The 18,093-nt window shown below is 42.1% G+C and overlaps 1 protein-coding gene across 1 annotated transcript in view; it reads right to left on the bottom strand.

The window, feature by feature from the left end:
* The window catches only part of LOC310855938 (CUB and sushi domain-containing protein 3-like), a gene marked incomplete at its 5' end in the record, with an annotated part of 374,665 nt that overhangs the window by 344,978 nt on the left and 11,594 nt on the right, over window positions 1–18,093 (bottom strand). The window contains one exon of the mRNA XM_083761135.1: window positions 10,610–10,832. Coding sequence (XP_083617261.1) covers window positions 10,610–10,832 — 223 coding nt within the window. The remainder of the gene's footprint in view (window positions 1–10,609; window positions 10,833–18,093) is intronic.

Here is an 18,093-nt window from a genome sequence, read left to right as displayed (position 1 = left end):
CATTGGTCAACGAGGAGGTATACAGGGACATTGAGTGATATGAAATAAGCACTCCTCTAATAATAATAATAATGGATTTTATTTAAAACGCACTTTATATTCGTGGGAATCTCAAAGTGCTACAGCAACCTCTGTCCGTGACAGGCTTGTTTGGTGTTTTTGTTTGTTCAGTATGTTCTCTGTGGATATACCATAGAGGTGGGGATATAGACCGATTCCGTAGCGGGTCTCATGGTCGCAGCCTACGAATTTCCTGTAGGTGGAGAGTGGAGACGACACATCTGCGGTTTCCCCGCACAAAGCTTCTACTACAGTGAATGGAAAAGTGACTGATGTTAGTCTGCTTCAAACGTTACTCTTTTACCTGCTTTTTACTAACACTAACATTACAAAGATGCCAAGAACATCGGGATGAACCTGTGTAGTTTATGGCTGCTCCAACAGTAGTGGCAACATTAAAAAAAAAAAAAAAACGGAATGTCAAAATACCTACTGCAGTGGCTGAGACCAGAGCCATTGAGTAATGGTTGAGACAGCAGTGAAAGTTCCTGAAAGATACATAAGGTCAGTCTTACCCAATCTTTCTGTTATAAGAACACATGGCTGCTGTACTTTATACCTCATACTTTAATGCTTAGTATGAGTATAAAGTACAGCAGCCTTGTCTTCCTAAAACAGAAAGATTGGGTATTGGGTAAGACTGACGTAACTGTGCGTAACGTGCGTCATCCCGGACCTCAAATTTGAGTTCTGGGCTTAACTTCCGCTTGCTCGAGCCATTGAGTTATAATTTATAAACTTCCGGCAGTCTTTCCGGCGCTTCAAAACGCCACTGAGCAACTTCTATTGAAATGAATAGCGTGGGGTCGGGGCTGTCGCTCCGGTCCTCCCTCTCTATCCTTTATAACTCTAAAAAGCATACATACATACTGGAATACTAAATGAACGCAAGAATACAGTTTAAACCACAAGTACCATAATTAATTATTATTTCAAAAACTAGTATACTGTATGGCTGGATTGTGTAAATGCTGGACAGCATTTAATTTGAAATGATGGATTGTTTAGCTTTGACATATCTCTGTTGTCTGTGTTCAGTGTTTCTCGGTGTGTTGCAGTATTCAATCTCAAATCAGTATTCATTGTGACTCATGTCACAATTCGTTTCATAGTCTGTCACATTGAGATTGCTATGTGCTTGTGTTTCTGCCAGGTGAATCACACAGTGAGCATTAATGGCTGGATCTGCAGGTAAATTGCTTAATATAGGGTCTCACTAATTGCGTTTTGACTGCTTTTTAACTTGAGTTGCAAGCACCACCGATGTTTTCAGGCATTGTCACACCATTCTGCATTGTTGCATAGGCAATCTTTTTTTATGCCTGAAAACCTTGTCAATGGCCTTTTAATAACACCCTGTCATAAACCTCTTGGTTTGAGCAGGGAGCAATTAGTGGATTGAACGGGGAAAAAATATATACACACACACACACACACCTGCCATTTGATTACTTAACCAGTCCAGTTTTCACAGCCACAGTTAAAACAGGTGCTAAAGCATCAGATATTACATACTAGGTTCCCAACTTGCACTGTTCCCAAGTAGGCTGGTGGCTGACAGGCACAGGTCTAGTACAGTACATTTACAATTTACGCATTTAGAAGACACTCTTAGATTTACAATAATCTGTTTAGCCTTTGCATACACCTGTAATATATATAGGTAGAGCCAGGACGCTGGATCTGCCGTTGAGCCGCTCCGAGGTGTCATGGGCTTAAATCAGGGTACCCCAATAGGCGGCCCGCGGGCCATTTGCGGCCCACAGAGCGCCCCCTTGTGGCCCATGAAAGAATTTCAAAAAAAAAAAAAAAAAAAAAATGTTATATATATATATTTTTTTTTAAGGGTCCCAGATATAAATGGCATTAAATGGGGGTCAGTAGCCTATGCATGTCAAACTGGGCATCCTTTTCAAATGGGGTCTTGCCCTGAAAATGAATTTTCAGGGCAAGACCTCGACCTCGCGTGTGCAGACTCGGCCCCCAGCCTGGTACGCTAGTCAAAATATGGCCCTTGAGGAAAATTAATTGGGGAACCCTGGCTTAAATCAACGAAACACCAGTGAAGGGGGGTGCCCATTTGATAACCTGCTGAAGCCACCCAACTCCTGTCTATTTGAGGTATGCGGTCAAGCCTAGCCTTGGCTCAGGGAGGAGGACGCCCCTGCCATGCAGAGTCCCGTCGGTGCCTTGAGGGAAGGAGAGACGGAGAGAGCGATGCTACTGACCCACAGATGGCGCAGGAGCGAGTACCTGCAAAGGTGGGCCTGTTGCGATACCCTTATCGTATTTTATATATATATATATATATATATATATATATATATATATATATATATATAATTATTTGAAATGTTTTAGTTTTCTATAAATTAAAATTGTAACTTTCGGAATTTGAAAGGTGGTGTGTTCCTACTCAAAGCCCAGCCAAAAGAAAGAATATATATAATCATGAAACCTGATCTCACCCAAACACTGTGAAATGACACGGAAATTGGAAATTCCATACATAGACTACTAGAAAATCCCCAAATCCGTACATATTACACTGAAATCCTCATCATAGACCGCAACGGTTGTGGTGAGCGCATTTGCCCCAACTGAGATAATGGGGTGAAAGCCATGCCTCCGTCGGTCAAACAATAGTAGTGTAATATGTACGGATTTGAATGAATGAACCACTTTAACTCTATTGTGGCTATTCTGGGCAACAAAGGAAAAGATGTAGCCGTAAATGTGGGAGACAATACTCTATTCGAGAAGGGACAACCAACCACCAACACCACGAAGGAGAAGCTATTTCAATATATTGAAAAAAGGAACAGAGAAATGCCCAATGGAGTGGAAACCTGTCAATAGCAGGCTTATGAAAGTTAGGATATGAGAGGAAAACACATCAATACCACCATCATCCAGTACTATGCCACCACTATCTACAGTGAAGAATATCAGATGCGATAGACAAACAACTCAGAGAAGAATAAGCACGGTTCCAAAAAGTTGAGAGGAGTGTTGACCATATTCAGTTAGTTACCCTACGTAACATCATAGAGCAGTGTACAGAGTGGCAGACTTTGTGGATTTTAAGAAGGCTTTCGACAGTATTCACAGAGACAGCTTGTGGACAACACTACGCTCATTCCAAACAAATTGTCCATATCATCAAGAGTTTCTATACCACCTTCAAATGCCAAATTGTAAGCAGTCAACACAGTTTTGCAGTTAAAACAGGGGAGAAGGAAGGTTGTGTTATATATGTCTGCACTACTCTTTGTCTTTACTTAGTTATAGACTGTGTGATGAGAAGAACCACCGAAGACAAAAAAGGGGCACATTGTAAGATTGCGAGTTTGCAGACGACTTGCTTTGGTCTCTCACACCAACATACCGTATACAAGAGAAAACCTGTCTGAAAAAGCAAGCAAGTAGGTCTGAAGATAAATATGCTGAACTGTAATCTCAGCAAGGCAGATGGCTTCTTGGTTAGAGTGGGTGACAATATTATCACACGTAAAGATGGAATTACCTACCTAGGTTCCATCCTGGAGGCCAATCTTTCCGGTGATAAAATGGCCACTAACGTAATAAAAAAAGTCAATCAAAGAACAAGATTCCTTTACAGGATCTCCTCACTGGTCAACAAAAACACCTTGAAGACCCTAACAGGAGCCCTCGTACAAGGTTTTATTCGAATATGCATGCACCTCTTGGTACCACAGCACCTCAAAAGGTCCTTAAAACAATGCTCCAGACCTCCCAAAACAAACTGGTCAGGATCCTACTTGGCCTCACCCCCGAACCCACCTCACCCCTTCCCACTTTGACAGGCTGGAATGGCTTAGGGTCGACGACAGAGTACAACATCTTGCAATGGGTCTGGTCCACAAGATTCGATACACCACCAAGATACCCATGTACCTGTCTAAATACTTCCTTAATGGCCCAGGCGGTGGCGTAACCGTCTGGGCACCAGACTGGTAATCCAGTCGCAGTGTGCCGCGGGTTCGACTCCCGAGCCCGACACGGCCTTTACTGCATGTCATCCCCCCATCTCTCTCCCGTTTCCTGTCAGCCTACTGTCTGTCCCTTCAAAAAACAAATAAAAGGCGTAAGCCGCAAAGAAATATCTTAAAAAAATATATATATACTTCCTTAATGTTAACGAAGTCCACACCCACAACACCAGAGGGAGTGCAACAAACCATGTACAACACAGATTCGGCACAAACAAGGGACTAAATAATTTTCGCTCCTATGCCACCAAAATGTGGAACGCCCTACCAACAGTCATTAAGACATGCGAATCCCTTGACTCCTTCAAAACCGCTCTCAAAGGGCACCTACGGACGGCTGCAATTCGAAATTGGCCCCCGTAAAATCTTAATTCTCCCCCCCCCACCATTTTTCCCCTCACTGTATGTTTCTTTTCCCTTTTTACCTCCATCATGATGAATTCATGTTCTGTTCTCTGGCTATATAGAAGTGTCTATTTGTACGTCTCTAAATGTTTTGATGTATTGAACAAGGTGGACCCTCTTGTAAACAAGTGTAATGCTTTATGGGGTCGTTAACAGTCTTTGTATTGAGTTGTGCTTGAAATGTACTGTAATTCTGCAAACATATTTCAATCAATCAACATCCCAACCCACTCACCAAACAAAATAGACAGGATAAACCTATCCACAACTGATCATTTCACTTACCTAGGCAACGTTGTTAGCCACAATGGTGGTGCAGACAGCACTGACATCACAAACCAAGAAACACCTTACAGAGACTTAACAACGCCTGGAAGTCGGCACCAACACCAAGCTGAGACTATACAAGAGCTGATACGTCCTGTCTACCCATAAGGTTCAGAATGTTGGAGAATGGCCTACACACATTGCCAGCCTTTCACACAAAAACAAGCCTATGGAAAATACAGAGAATATTCTGGCCCCAAACCAAATCCAAGCTAATCTACTAAACCTGTGTAAACAGGACAACATGGCTACCATCCTTATGAGAAGGCCTGGGCATTTGGATTGGATTGGGCATGTAATCTGTAGAGAGCAGGTACATCACACAAACTGCCCTTCACTGGACACGAGATGGTAACGGTAAAAGAGGCAAACCAAAGAAAACCTAGCGTAGAACAGTGGAAGGACAGCTATAGACCCTGCATCACACCTGTGGTTGTCCTGTGACAGGACAACTAAACTTGACTAATGACTCCTGTCTTGAGTTGAAACGGTGCCCGTTGCCTGTGTGTGAGCCTGTGAGGGGGGGGGATATTACTGCACTTGAGCGACACGCAGCCGCTCTATACATCTCCGTACAAGGGTGTATTACCGGATTTGCCTGAGCAAACCATCGGCAAAAGTCAAGTTTTTTACCGATATGCGCCGATGGCAGTTAACAAGGCAAACATCGGCCCCTAACGATTGTCGGCCGATACATCGGTGCACCTCTGATATATAGTATAGCATTTACTTCCTTTGTAAATGCTGCCTCCTGGCAGCTTGCACAAAAAACTGGCACTGAACGATCCAATGGAAACACAGACAAACACAAAGACAGGGGCAAAAACATGATCTTCCCATCTTGCCTTCAGCCTGACATAATATTAATAATAATAAGGGTAATAATTTATAATAAGTATAAATTATTGACCTTATATCAACCTTGAAACATACCATAGTTACGTCACCATCAACAGCCAATAAGGGGCCACCATTCTTACCCCGACATATAATACCCAGCCGATCACCAAACGTACCTTAGGTACGTCATCAGCCAATCCCTGATTGGCCGACGTACCACACGGACATACGCAGCTGATTACAGTACTTGTGCGGTCTGCTTGCGCAAGTAATAATAGTAATCATCATTTTAACTAGGCCTACACCAACCTTACTCACTTCTGCACATCAATTTTCAAAACCATTCTGTTTTTCACTCTCACTGAGAATGTCATTTCATTTGCTCTCTCTTTCTCTCTATTCTCCATTTCACCAGCAAAACTGAGCTCTTGAACTAGTATCTATGGTCAGCCCCCTACCATACAAACAGGGTTTTGATGTAGTTCCGATCGTCTTTAGCCTTTAACCCTTCATCCTCCCACTCTCTGAACTTCTTTTTATTCTCTCAGTTGTCTTCAACGAAAATTATAGTATTATTACTTCATAGCCTTTAACCCTCCCCAGCGGAGATGTATACATTTTACCTCATGCCAACCGCTCGTACCCGCAGTTAACAAATAACCTGCACATCACTAGATTATATCCAGTGGTGGAAGAAGTACTCAGAAGATACTAGGATTTTGAGGGGCGTTAGCCCCTCCTATGCCCAGCTTTGTCTGTTTGTGTGAACACAAACACGATGATTTGATTGGCTGATCACCCCATGATTTGATTGACTGAGCAAAGTAAATATTGAGGATAAAAAGTGAGGGCAGAAAAGTGAAGACACCAAAAGTGATTGGCCGGAATGACATTTGTGATGATTTGATTGGCCTAGCACGGAATGTGATGAATGATGAATGTATGATGATAAGAGTGCCCCTCACTTCACACAATTGTGATTTTGTTTTACTCAAGTAAAAGTAGCTATAATATACCACAATATAGAAGTAAAAGGCCTGTATTCAAAATAATTACAGGAACTAACAAAATAATTGTTAGTTCCTGGGAGCTACTGTAGCTTTCCCTGACAGATGTGTGGTTTTGGAATGAAAAAAATACTTCTTAACAAGTATACATGGCTAAGACACAGGCCTTCAACATGGGGTCCGCACAGACGTACTGCAAGGGAGCTGCCAAATATGTGTGTGATAGGAACTTTCTTTAAATATATTTTATATTAACCACTAGCATTAACCTAGCATGCCTATTCAGGGGGAACAAAAATAGCAAATCAAAATCACAAGGCAGAGAAGCGAACTTGAATAGTAGATCTGCTATTTTTGGTGTAGAGGGTAAAAAGAGCAGAGGATCACAGGTAAAACAATAACCTAGCAGCAGTCTAACAATATAGCCTACTATCAAATAAATTATCTGTACATTGACAGTATCGGAGGATACAGGTAAACATTGAACATATCTGTTTAAATATCTAAATTACATTCTTAACATTGTGGTCAAGGAAAACAATTAAGCCAAAGTAGCTCCAATCTGAATCTGAAGGAATGACTGCACGACAGACGGATGTAACTCAAACAATACACACAAACCAACTACACACCAGAAAATCGACTCTCGTGCCAGCACTGCCCACCACCCGCTGGACATGTGAAATGGAAACGTCTGACGCATCAAATTGAGTTTCAGATGCATTGGCAGTCCGGCTATTTTGCAGCCTGCCAGGTGTTAACCTTACTGTAGGTTTTAACCTGAACTGGAAAACAAACTTCAAATTCAGCCAAGGGTTTCATACCCCTTTAAAGTCAAGTTAATGTTATTTACATGCTCACAGCTCTTAGTGTACATGCATGGGCTGCACCTTGAGTGTCAGCCTTTAGGGTTTCTTGTTCAAGATGTATTGGACTGGCATGCTAACTGAAGCAAAGGCCCCAAATCACAGATATTCAAACAGACTTTTCAAGTGTGATTGCAATACTATTGTTTTCTAACATAAAAAAAAAAGAGCCTGGACTCTGCATGGAGCTTATCACAGACTGTGAGAATTTCGCTTTAAAAAAATAATAATTTGAAGCGTATCAATGGTTACCAGGAAGTGATGTGGAGTGTGAAACGCTTTGTACAGTACAGCCTTGAAAACAACATTACTGGAAGTTATCTACAGGGATTCAGCTGTTGAAATCAACAATGTGTCAGCTCTTAAATGACTCCCTCTAAGTCTGCAAAGTAAAGCCTCCATTGTATCATCATATGACCTCAAACCCGTCTCACAGAGGCGGAATTGTTCACATAAACCAGAAGAACTCACTTTGGCCATGTCTTATGGAGTGTGTCACAAAGAAATGTGTGCTAAATCTCCAGGAGAATACTTTTGAATGCAAGTGGGTAATCCAACACTTAAATGCAATTTTACAATGCCTTTTACAGGTTTAAAAAGCAATGTGTGTGTCCTCATGTCCTGTCAGCTCTGGCAAGGGACCCCTTATAACAAGAGTACGACACTAAAAGCCCCACTCTCAGAGGTTATGCTCTACTTGCGCATTACAGAGAGACGCTTAATGACAAAAAAGGGGGCAAAATTGTGCCCGTGATAAAACACATCTAACATTGGCTTTATAATTTAAAAACAAACCAATGTGCCAATGATCTTGAATAAATAATGAATGAACACTCGATGAACCCATATATAATAATATAACTGAACAAACCAGGATCATTAATGTAATTTGGATGATATTAGACTGAACATCATACTAATGCCGGTATACAATTTTGACCTAACAGCTTCTGTTGCAGAATCATGGACTCTAACCAAGATAATAATGTAAATTATTTATTTATAATAAATTATATATTATAATTATTAAAACAATGCTTTAGTCTCTAGCTCAGGGCTGCAGTGTGTTTCACAAACTGTTGAGCATCCAATTATGTGCAAACTGGTGGTGATCTTAGTGTAGAATCAAATTGTAGAGTAATTAGGATATCACTTATACACATTGCTGTTTCCAACAGCTTAGAAAAGATATAGCAAGTGGGAAAAAACACGCCCATGCAGTGAACAGTAAATCAGAGCTCCTCTCCAAGGAGAGTCACTATGGGGTCCAGCCACCAGGTGGTGCAGACACACAGAACATTACATACACGAACAATCTTATTCGATCATGACTTTGTCATTCAATGTGAGGTCACTGACCCTGCCCCCCAGGTATGTAACAGGTGGTCCCACCTTGTGACGTTATTCCTCCATCTTTCTGCTGTAGATACACATACTACCTTGTTAAAAATCACCGCGGCTGTTGGAACGGACGGGTTTTCAACTTGGTTCTTGCTCACGAACAATTGATTGTAAATCTTTCTTAAACAGGACGATAAAACTATATGAAGCTGTCAGGCCTCTTGAGTTTGTCCTTCACTCTCCACTAGCTTAGCCCCAGCAGTTGCTTGCTTATACCGCTTAGCTTACCGCTAACTAGAGTAACGCTTAGACATAACCTCTCGTTCCTGCCTAAGACCTTTCCTTCCGGGTTGCACTCTGTGGATTTGGCAGCGTTCCACCCACCTCCGTTCTCCTCGGTGGGGGACAGGAGTTTAAACTGTCTCTGCCCAGTCAGGGCTTTGAGACTGTACAAGGACAGGACTGCTCCCTTCAGACAAGGAGATCAGCTGTTTGGCGCATGGGGTTCCCAGTGGAAAGGGAAATCCATTTTGAAGGTAAGGATGCCAGCTAGTTCGGGTTTCTTAGCTATCAAGGCGATGGCCTGGTTAGCCCTCATGCTTGTCGCCTTTCCAGGGTGACGTGCGTACTGTGTACATGCTACGTGCGTGTGTGTGTGTGTCCCCTACAGAGGGAGACCTCGGATCGGGTCCTATCAGCTGGCAGTAGTTATAGGGGAGTTGTATGCTGTATGCTCCTCATTAACTTTGGGTTACTTTAGTAACCTCAGTTAATTGAGTGACTCGAGAAGGAGAGTCACTCCCACTACCGTTTTGCTTAACAAGACGCAGAAAGCTGGTTGATAGGAATAACGTCACAAGGTGGGACCCTGTTATATACCTGGTGGGAAGGGTCAGTGACCTCACGTTGAATGACCTGGACCGGGAAACCTGGTGGGCGGCTCCGCTGATCTGGAGTCAGATAAAAGTGGAATGTGTACTTGAATGACTCACCAAAAAAAATGTTTGTGAGTGTATGTAATGTTCTGTGTGACTGCAGTCACCTGGTGGCTGGACCCCTTAGTGACTCCTTCTCAAATCACTCAATTAACTGAGGTTACTAAAGTAACCTGAAGTTACAGTACAGTCTCAGTGTGTAAAATAGCATTGCTGTTGCATACATTGCTGGAAAACATTTTTTGAAAGTGTGTCATCTTAGATATATCATTCCTACTCTTTTTGCTAATAATAGTCCAGGTGCATTTCTTTGATGTGAAACCTAAAGCTAGAATAAGACATGGTGGTGGACGTCCACACACACACACACACACACACACACACACACACACACACACACACACACACACACACACACACACACACACACACACACACACACACACACACACACACACACACACACACACACACACACACACACACACACACACACACACACACACACACACACACACACACACACACACACACACACACACACACACACACACACACACACACACACACACACACACACACACACACACACCTCTCTCCTTTCATTATTCATGATTTCATGCAGAAAAATCTCATATATACGTATACTACATCACATCCATACTACTGCTGACTGCCTGACAATTCACTGACAGGAATAAGCATTCATTGTTGTGCATGTACATAAAAGATATGAACTTTCAGATCCCTCTCTCACTGCCTTCCAGCATTCAATGAAAGCCTTCAAAGTGCATAGAAGCAGTGCTCTTCCTTACCTTGTCCTGAAGTTGGCTGGATGTGGGTGCCCATCATACAAAGATAAAAAGTCATATTCCTCCTCCACAGCAAAAGATTGAAAAACTATATGAATCCTGTTCCTCTCTTCAGCTACAATCACCCAGGTACAGTTCGCTCCATTTGGATATCCATATGGAAACCCTGGACTCTCTATTGTCCCATTCCTCCCTTTTAAAGTGCCTCCGCAAGTATGGATGAAACCTGAAAAGAAAGAGAATAATCATTAATTTTTACATCAAAGACAAATGTGTACAAACTGTTTTTTGTTGTTATCAACCTGTATAAATGGAGAAGTGCAGAAATCTGCCTAAAAGGTGGAAATAATGAATTTAGCTTTATAAATCTAGCATGGCACATTTGAATGAATGGAAATTACACCGTAAAAACAGCCTGTTTGGAAAATAAATTGGAAAATGACAATATTCTGAGTTGGCAGATGCAAGGATTTACATGGACAGTAGATTGCTAAAATAAATTTGTTTTACATGCCTTCTCTGATTTCATATCTGAGAACTGGCAATGTTGTACAATGGGTGATCAATGACACACTCAATCAGTCATACAGGTGATGTTGTACAGTCTCTGCAGCATTATAATGCCCAGGAGACAAAACACCAAGCAAGGCCCTGTAAATTGGTGGCACAATGCTTATGGCACACTGTTTGCTAGCCCAGTCAAGATACAGCTTGTAAGTTGTACCCAGTCTGCAGTCTTGATGAAAATCAATACCCTTAAACTTAAACATAATGGGTTCAACTACTGTAGCACACAGGAGCATTGCACACATAGACACACGCAGTACAGTGTCTAATGAAAACACAAGCTTAATTAAGATGCATATGGCTCATCCCCACACTCCTGTCATAGTGTAGTAGCTTTTCACACAATACATTAAGTTGTTGCATGGTTTTGGTTCAACACATCCTTTGCAGTATAGAGAAGAGGCAAATCACAAAAGTTATCCTCTGAGCACAGGTCTCTCCCAGTCCCTAGGTAAGGTAGGTTATTGCGGGCCAGCAATGTTCGCAAGTCGCCAATCAGGATGGAATATATCTTTATCACATGACTATACCTGTAGATATACTGTGGAAAATCTGTAGGATATCAAAATATTGTAAAATGTAAATGTTTGATTAGTTGCCACATGCCAACCTGGTAAAAACAAACACATGACTATCTAATTTACGGAATCAGTGTCTGTCGGTCTGTCTGCACTGCAATGCACTGTATCCCTGGCTTAACGCAGACAGCATCCATTTGACCGTTCATATGTCTCTCATATAAACCAGAGTTTAGCAGAGCCGAATGGCGATTCGGATGTACCTGAACGTTTTTTGTCGGCCCTCGGGAATGAGAAAGAAGCAGAAATTCTCAATGTGTTTGGGAAATTGTAAGCATCGGCTTCCCTGAGAGACATGGCCAAAGCATTTTCGGGGGTCCCCAGCCAAAAACGTTGAGAACCCCTGGTCTAGAACGTGCACACATCTTTATTAATACTTTCTTCAATTTGGAGCACTGTAAAACATCAGTGATATAATGTCAATGGAGAAGACGAAGTATGGGGGAGGTAAATTACTAGGTTAAGAATTTTGTGATTTGTTTGTGTAGAGCCTACACAAACAAATCACAAAATTCTTAACCTAGGCTGTAAAAGAATATATCTGTTAAAGTGGTAATCATGTGAAAGTGTGTGTATATTGAAGGTGGTGAGAAAGAACAATCTTATCCTGTTTTAGGAGAGGCACTCTGATGGAAGGGACACCACTATTTCCCAAAGACTGGGTCGCGACCAAGGGGCCAGTGAGGCGCTCCAACGTTGAAGCACTGGGCCCTAGTGGTAAGAGGAAGGACTGCAGGCGGACCCGTGGATTCATGACGAGGAAACCCCGTGCAGCTGGGCTTTAACATTGAGCGCTCGGTTGCACTTCCGCATTTGGGCACCAAAATTTGGTGCCCAAAAACACAAATCGCGCCAGATCAGTCTCTATGGTCACGACCCACAGGTGGATCACGGGAGGTTTCAATTATAGCCCTTCGCTAAGTACCTCCCCAACCCGTCCTTGTCCAATAGGCACGTTAGCAGTGAGGAGACAGGGCAAGCTGTCCTTCTGCATGTTAAATGACGGGATTTCTCCATTTAAATAATCGATCATTTCAGTGGAAAGAGCATCAAAATGTCTTCTAAATCTAGTCAACCAGGCCTGCAGTAGGCTATGCACTGGACAAATCTGCATGACAATATTTAATATTAAGAAATACGAGGAAATAACAGGGAGAAATAAACTTTTAACGACCACCCGACAGGAATTTTCCTGTTGCCTAAGACTACGGTCATTACTTGTATTATTGCCATCAACTGGGTGGGTCAGTCGTGTAACTTTCCCGATGTTAAGCTGTGTATCTAACTATAAATGCGCCACGTCTCTGTGTGTGTGTGTGTGTGTGCGGTTGAAATGCACGTAACTCGAGTACAGTTTGCCCCACCGACTTCAAATTCGCCACACGCGTTCTACACCTCCACAGGGAGTGCAGTGCCCGGTATCGAGTCGGTCGGACCCACGGTTCTCCAGAACCACCACAAAAAGCTCTGGTCAGGCTCTGCCAGTGGGCCTAATCAGCCTAAATCCCCTGTGCAATTTCCAGCCTCTGCCTCAGCCAATTGATTGCCATGGTAACCCCACACCTGACAATTGATTACTTAACCAGTCCACTTTTCACAGTCAGTAAGTTTGAACTCTTCAGACACAGGCAGATAGAGATCTCCATGTGGGACACAGACATACAGTTAAAACGGGTGCTCTGACAAGTTGACAACAGGTATTATTAGGTTCCCAAATTGCATTGTTCTCAAGTAGGCCGGTGGCCGACGGGCACGTACTGGTCTAGTATGTTCAACAACACAGCTATGCAAAGGTGGCAAACGCTTGACTGCATAGCAACAGTTGCTAAACTATTTGGATTGGCATTGGACAGTTGCTTTTTGGGGTGGGATGTAGCAAAGGGCTAATTGGGTTGCGAAAATATTAGTTTGCATTGCAAATTAAAAAATGTTGACCACCAAATTAATTGGTCAGCCCGGTGTGTCAAGTGGCCAGACAGTCCCGGCCTGGTTCTGAATAAGTAGGCCTATAGTACTAGTCTCATGTGAAAGAACAGATACTGATTAGGAACAGCATAATGCACATGTGCTGATACCAATATCCCCTGCAGCTGCACGTACTGATTGTGCCAGCCCAGTTCTACGTGTGAGTCAGACCTGAGGTAGGCTACACAGTTATGTTAAAAATATATATATACACTTTGTCTTTGAATAATAGTTAGGACTTTAGGACGTAAAGTGATGGTAACGTGGTTGCAGTGAGTGTTGTATCGTATCGGGACTGGACGTGCGTATGTGTGTGTGCGCGCGTGTACAGATGTCTACAACTTTACCAACTTGTTTTATTATAAAGTAGCGGATAGCCTACTAAAGCCGTACATTAAATAAACCTGGTAGGTTAATAGTGGTAGCCTAATTAAGCTACTGTCTACACAAACACAAATACCACTTTTATCTGACTCCAGATCAGCTGGGCCGCCCATCAGGATTCCCGGTCCAGGTCTGTACTACAAGCGCAAACACTTCCAATCGCCTCCATTCGCTTGCTATATATCCTGTACACTGCATTGTTCGTGTGTTTAACCTTCAGCATAAGCCTATGGTGGTCTGGCCATATTGCAATAAGGGCTTGCCTTCTATCTCTTCATTAGACCACGTGTGACGGTGTGACTGTGACATCCTTATGCGTCGAGTAATAATGCCTTCTCCTTCCTTCTCGTGTGCCAAATAATAATCCCACTTCTTCATCCCACAATTGTACATTCACTCCCTATGTTTAAAGGTATATTCAGTGATTTCACTCAAAAAACCTTAGGTTTCGTTTTTGGCTGTGGGACCCAGCCTTTCGTCCAATCAGGATAGAGAGTCAAAAACGAAACCTAAGGTTTTTTGACCCCCAGGGGTTAACTAGGGACAGGGAGGAACTCCTTATATGGCCAGCACACTCTATAGTAGGGAGGATTATCACAACAAAACAAAAAAATAAGTGATATTTGAATTAAGTGAAATCACTGAATATACCTTTAATGGATTGCATTCACACCTGCAGTGATCCGCACTCTGCTGCTTTTTGAAGCGAAGTGAAACCCTCGTTTTTTGGCGGTGTAAAATGCGGTTCTTCGGTGCGCAGGTGTGAAGGCTCTAGGATTCGATTGAGCCCACACCTGCAAAACGAAGCGTACGAGTGGTGTGAATTATATGACCTGAATATCCTCTGCTTGGTTCCCCTGAAAAAGTTTGGTTAGTTGGTCGGTCCTTGCACAAATTAAAAAGAAAATAACAGTACATCGACATGATTTAATCAAATCCTTTTAATAGCTGTGATTGGCTAGTAGTTTCGGTTTAATCCACTCTTTTCTGAGAATATAAGCAGAATGCAGTTGGACAGCAATGAACATACAGGCTGAGCTCAAAAGCCAATTGGCATTACTGATCAGATTTAGCCCCAATTAGGCTTTGCTACACAAATTGTATACATGCTCTCTTCCACCACCCTGATTTTAGAATTTTGGTAATTTTGGTCTAGCAACTTTAGAGCTTTATTAGTCTCTGAATTATAGCACAGAGCTTGTCAAGAATTAGATGAATAATGCTGCTCTGAACTGAACCGTACTCAGTGTTGATTTTCCTTATGTCCGGGAGGACCATGGGACAGATGTTTGTCTCTCTAACTAACTCTCGCTCTAAGCTCTCGCTCTCAACCTTTCCCCTCCCCAATATCATCATCTCCTGCATTCGTCATCTATGATTCTATGAACTTCCTTTCCCTCCCTTACTTTGCAAGTATTTCCGCCTTTCTCCCTTCATCACCCTACCATCAACCAACCCTTCCTTGTGCACCTTTCATTAAGCTCATCTCACTGTCCATTTCTTGTTTCTGCATCTCTCAACGGTTAATAGCAGTCTTTCTCATCCTCCATGTCCCATCTAAATCTAATCTCACATCCCTATTTCTATCCCCCATTTTTCCTGTCTGTAAACTACGCAGCAAAATCCTGAGTGTCAATTTAAAATAAATAAATGAACATTGAGGATTTTACGGTGTATCCTTTATGGTTTCGAATCTGATTCAGGGTCCCTCTCTTTTCTACCCAGTGAATTAAACAAGCTTGTAATATGTTAAGCACCAACATCTCCATAAAAGCTGTATCTATAAAAAGAAAACTGTAAACATTCATCATGTTGCTAAGACTTCAAAGGGAAAAAAGCATCAACATTGGCTTCTTCACACAGGAGAAAGGACATGCATTAAATCCATTTAACGCACAGGGCGAACACGGTCGCTTGTATTTATCTGACGTCACCAAGTTGCCTGCTACCTCCATTGTATCTTACATTCCCCCAGGGTTACAACTTACCAAAGAGACAATACTAGCTCTATGCCACAACACAACCATAAATTGTGATGAGGAACCACATTAACAACACGCTGTGATTGCACAGTAGGGAAAATGGGGTTTAGAAATATGAGTCAGTATCATAACACATAAATCTGGCAGAAACAGGGGCCTCAGCAGGCAGGCTGACAGACAGACCGAGATTGGTCCCAGCTGTTACTCAAATCGTTAGATTTACCCCTGGCCTTTAGACAGACACACATACACAAACCACGCACCGCACCTTTCATGCTCATAACTGATTATTAGATTTGCGCTGCAAACAAAGCGAGCAAAATGGCGGTCATCTCCCATACTGATGAGCTCTGGGTGCATGGCTGTCACCGTCTGTCAATCTGTGTGTGTGTGTGTGTGTGTGTGTGTGTGTGTGTGTGTGTGTGTGTGTGTGTGTGTGTGTGTGTGTGTGCGTGTGCACACATGCGTGTGTCAATATGTGTGCTGCAACCCACAGGCTGTGTCTGACAGAATTCTCTGTCTTACATAGAGACTTTGGGCAGAATAATCCTGTTAATTAAGCATTATTTAGTGGCCCCTCTCTTGTTGGCACAGAGATTGATTTTTTTCAACTACAAAATGCATTATGCACCATAGTTCATGCTATTATTTTCAATGCCTAAATGAATTAGTAACAGACAAGACCATTAACAGCAGTTTAGCTTGTGTGTATGATAGAGAGTTGGCACAGGTTTGAATTCGACCCAAGGCTCTTTGTGTCTCTCTCTCTCTCTCTCTCTCATCTGTATTTTATGAAAAAGGATTGGATAATACTGCTCAGCTATGTAAGCTTTTATTTATTTTTGTGGCCCCTCCAGCTTTGTGGGTCTGTGTGAAACCAAACATTGGCTTGTGATGGCTGATCACCCCATTGACTTGATTGGCTGAGCAAAGTACATATTGACGATAAAAGTGAGGGCAGAAAATTGAAGACGCCAAAAGTGTCCGGAATTACTTTTGTGATTTTGATTGGCTGAGAACGGAATGTGATGTATGATGATGCATGGTGATAAGAGCACCCTTCACTTTCACACGAGTGTGATTTTTAAATAAATGTATACTAGATCTTTTTAAATTTGTAACACCGCTCATAACTGCTGTTGAATCACTGCAGTTAAAATGAAAACCACTGAAAAACACTTACAAGCCTACAGTAGGAACATCCTCTATAACATAAGCACATTACCGTCGGAATTAGTCCAAATTTTATTGGGAGGATAGCCCCTTGAGATATCGTTTTAGAGGGGGTCCTATACACACACACACATTACAAAGTTACAAACATATACATACAGTGCAAGTACACACAGTACAAAAACACATTAGTGCAGCATAACATACAGTACAAATACACAAGACATACTGTACACATACTGTACAGTTAGCTTAAAGCATAAATAACGGTCACAGTGGGCCACAAACCTATTATGGTCTAGGTGAGAAAGAGCGAGAAGAGGTATAAGATAACTGGACTGCATGCTCCTCCTTGTGATTCAGACTCCTGTCTTCTCAGGCATGCCTCTCCTCTCTCTCTCTACATCAGTAGTCCCCAAACAGTGTACCAAGGCGTGTCGTGAGACATGAAGTTGAGCCTTAGGATTTTGAGACTACCACATATTATCTGAACTTTTTGCACACTCAATTTCCCAATACAGATTCAGTGCTATACTCTAAATATTGTAACACCTTTCAACTTGATATCCCTATTTTATATTTATTTTTATATATTTTATACCCAGGTCATTATAGGGTATATGTTTTATTTGTTTGTTCGTTTGTTTTCCCACCACAAATGTTCATAAACAGCAAAAAATAACACAGCTACAAGATCACAGTGTGTAACATCACAACACGTTGTGAGCTTGTACATGTAGTGTCTTTTGTTCTGTTGCAGAAACTACCGTATGTTTTCTCTTTTATTCTGTTGCAGGAAAATAGAGCAAAGCACTTGGAACACCAATTGAAGCTAATT

The sequence above is a fragment of the Protomyctophum parallelum genome, assembly GCF_964188405.1.
Source record: "Protomyctophum parallelum genome assembly, chromosome: 3".
In the NCBI taxonomy this organism is placed as follows: Eukaryota; Metazoa; Chordata; class Actinopteri; order Myctophiformes; family Myctophidae; genus Protomyctophum; species Protomyctophum parallelum.
This window is presented reverse-complemented; position numbering and strand designations above follow the sequence as displayed.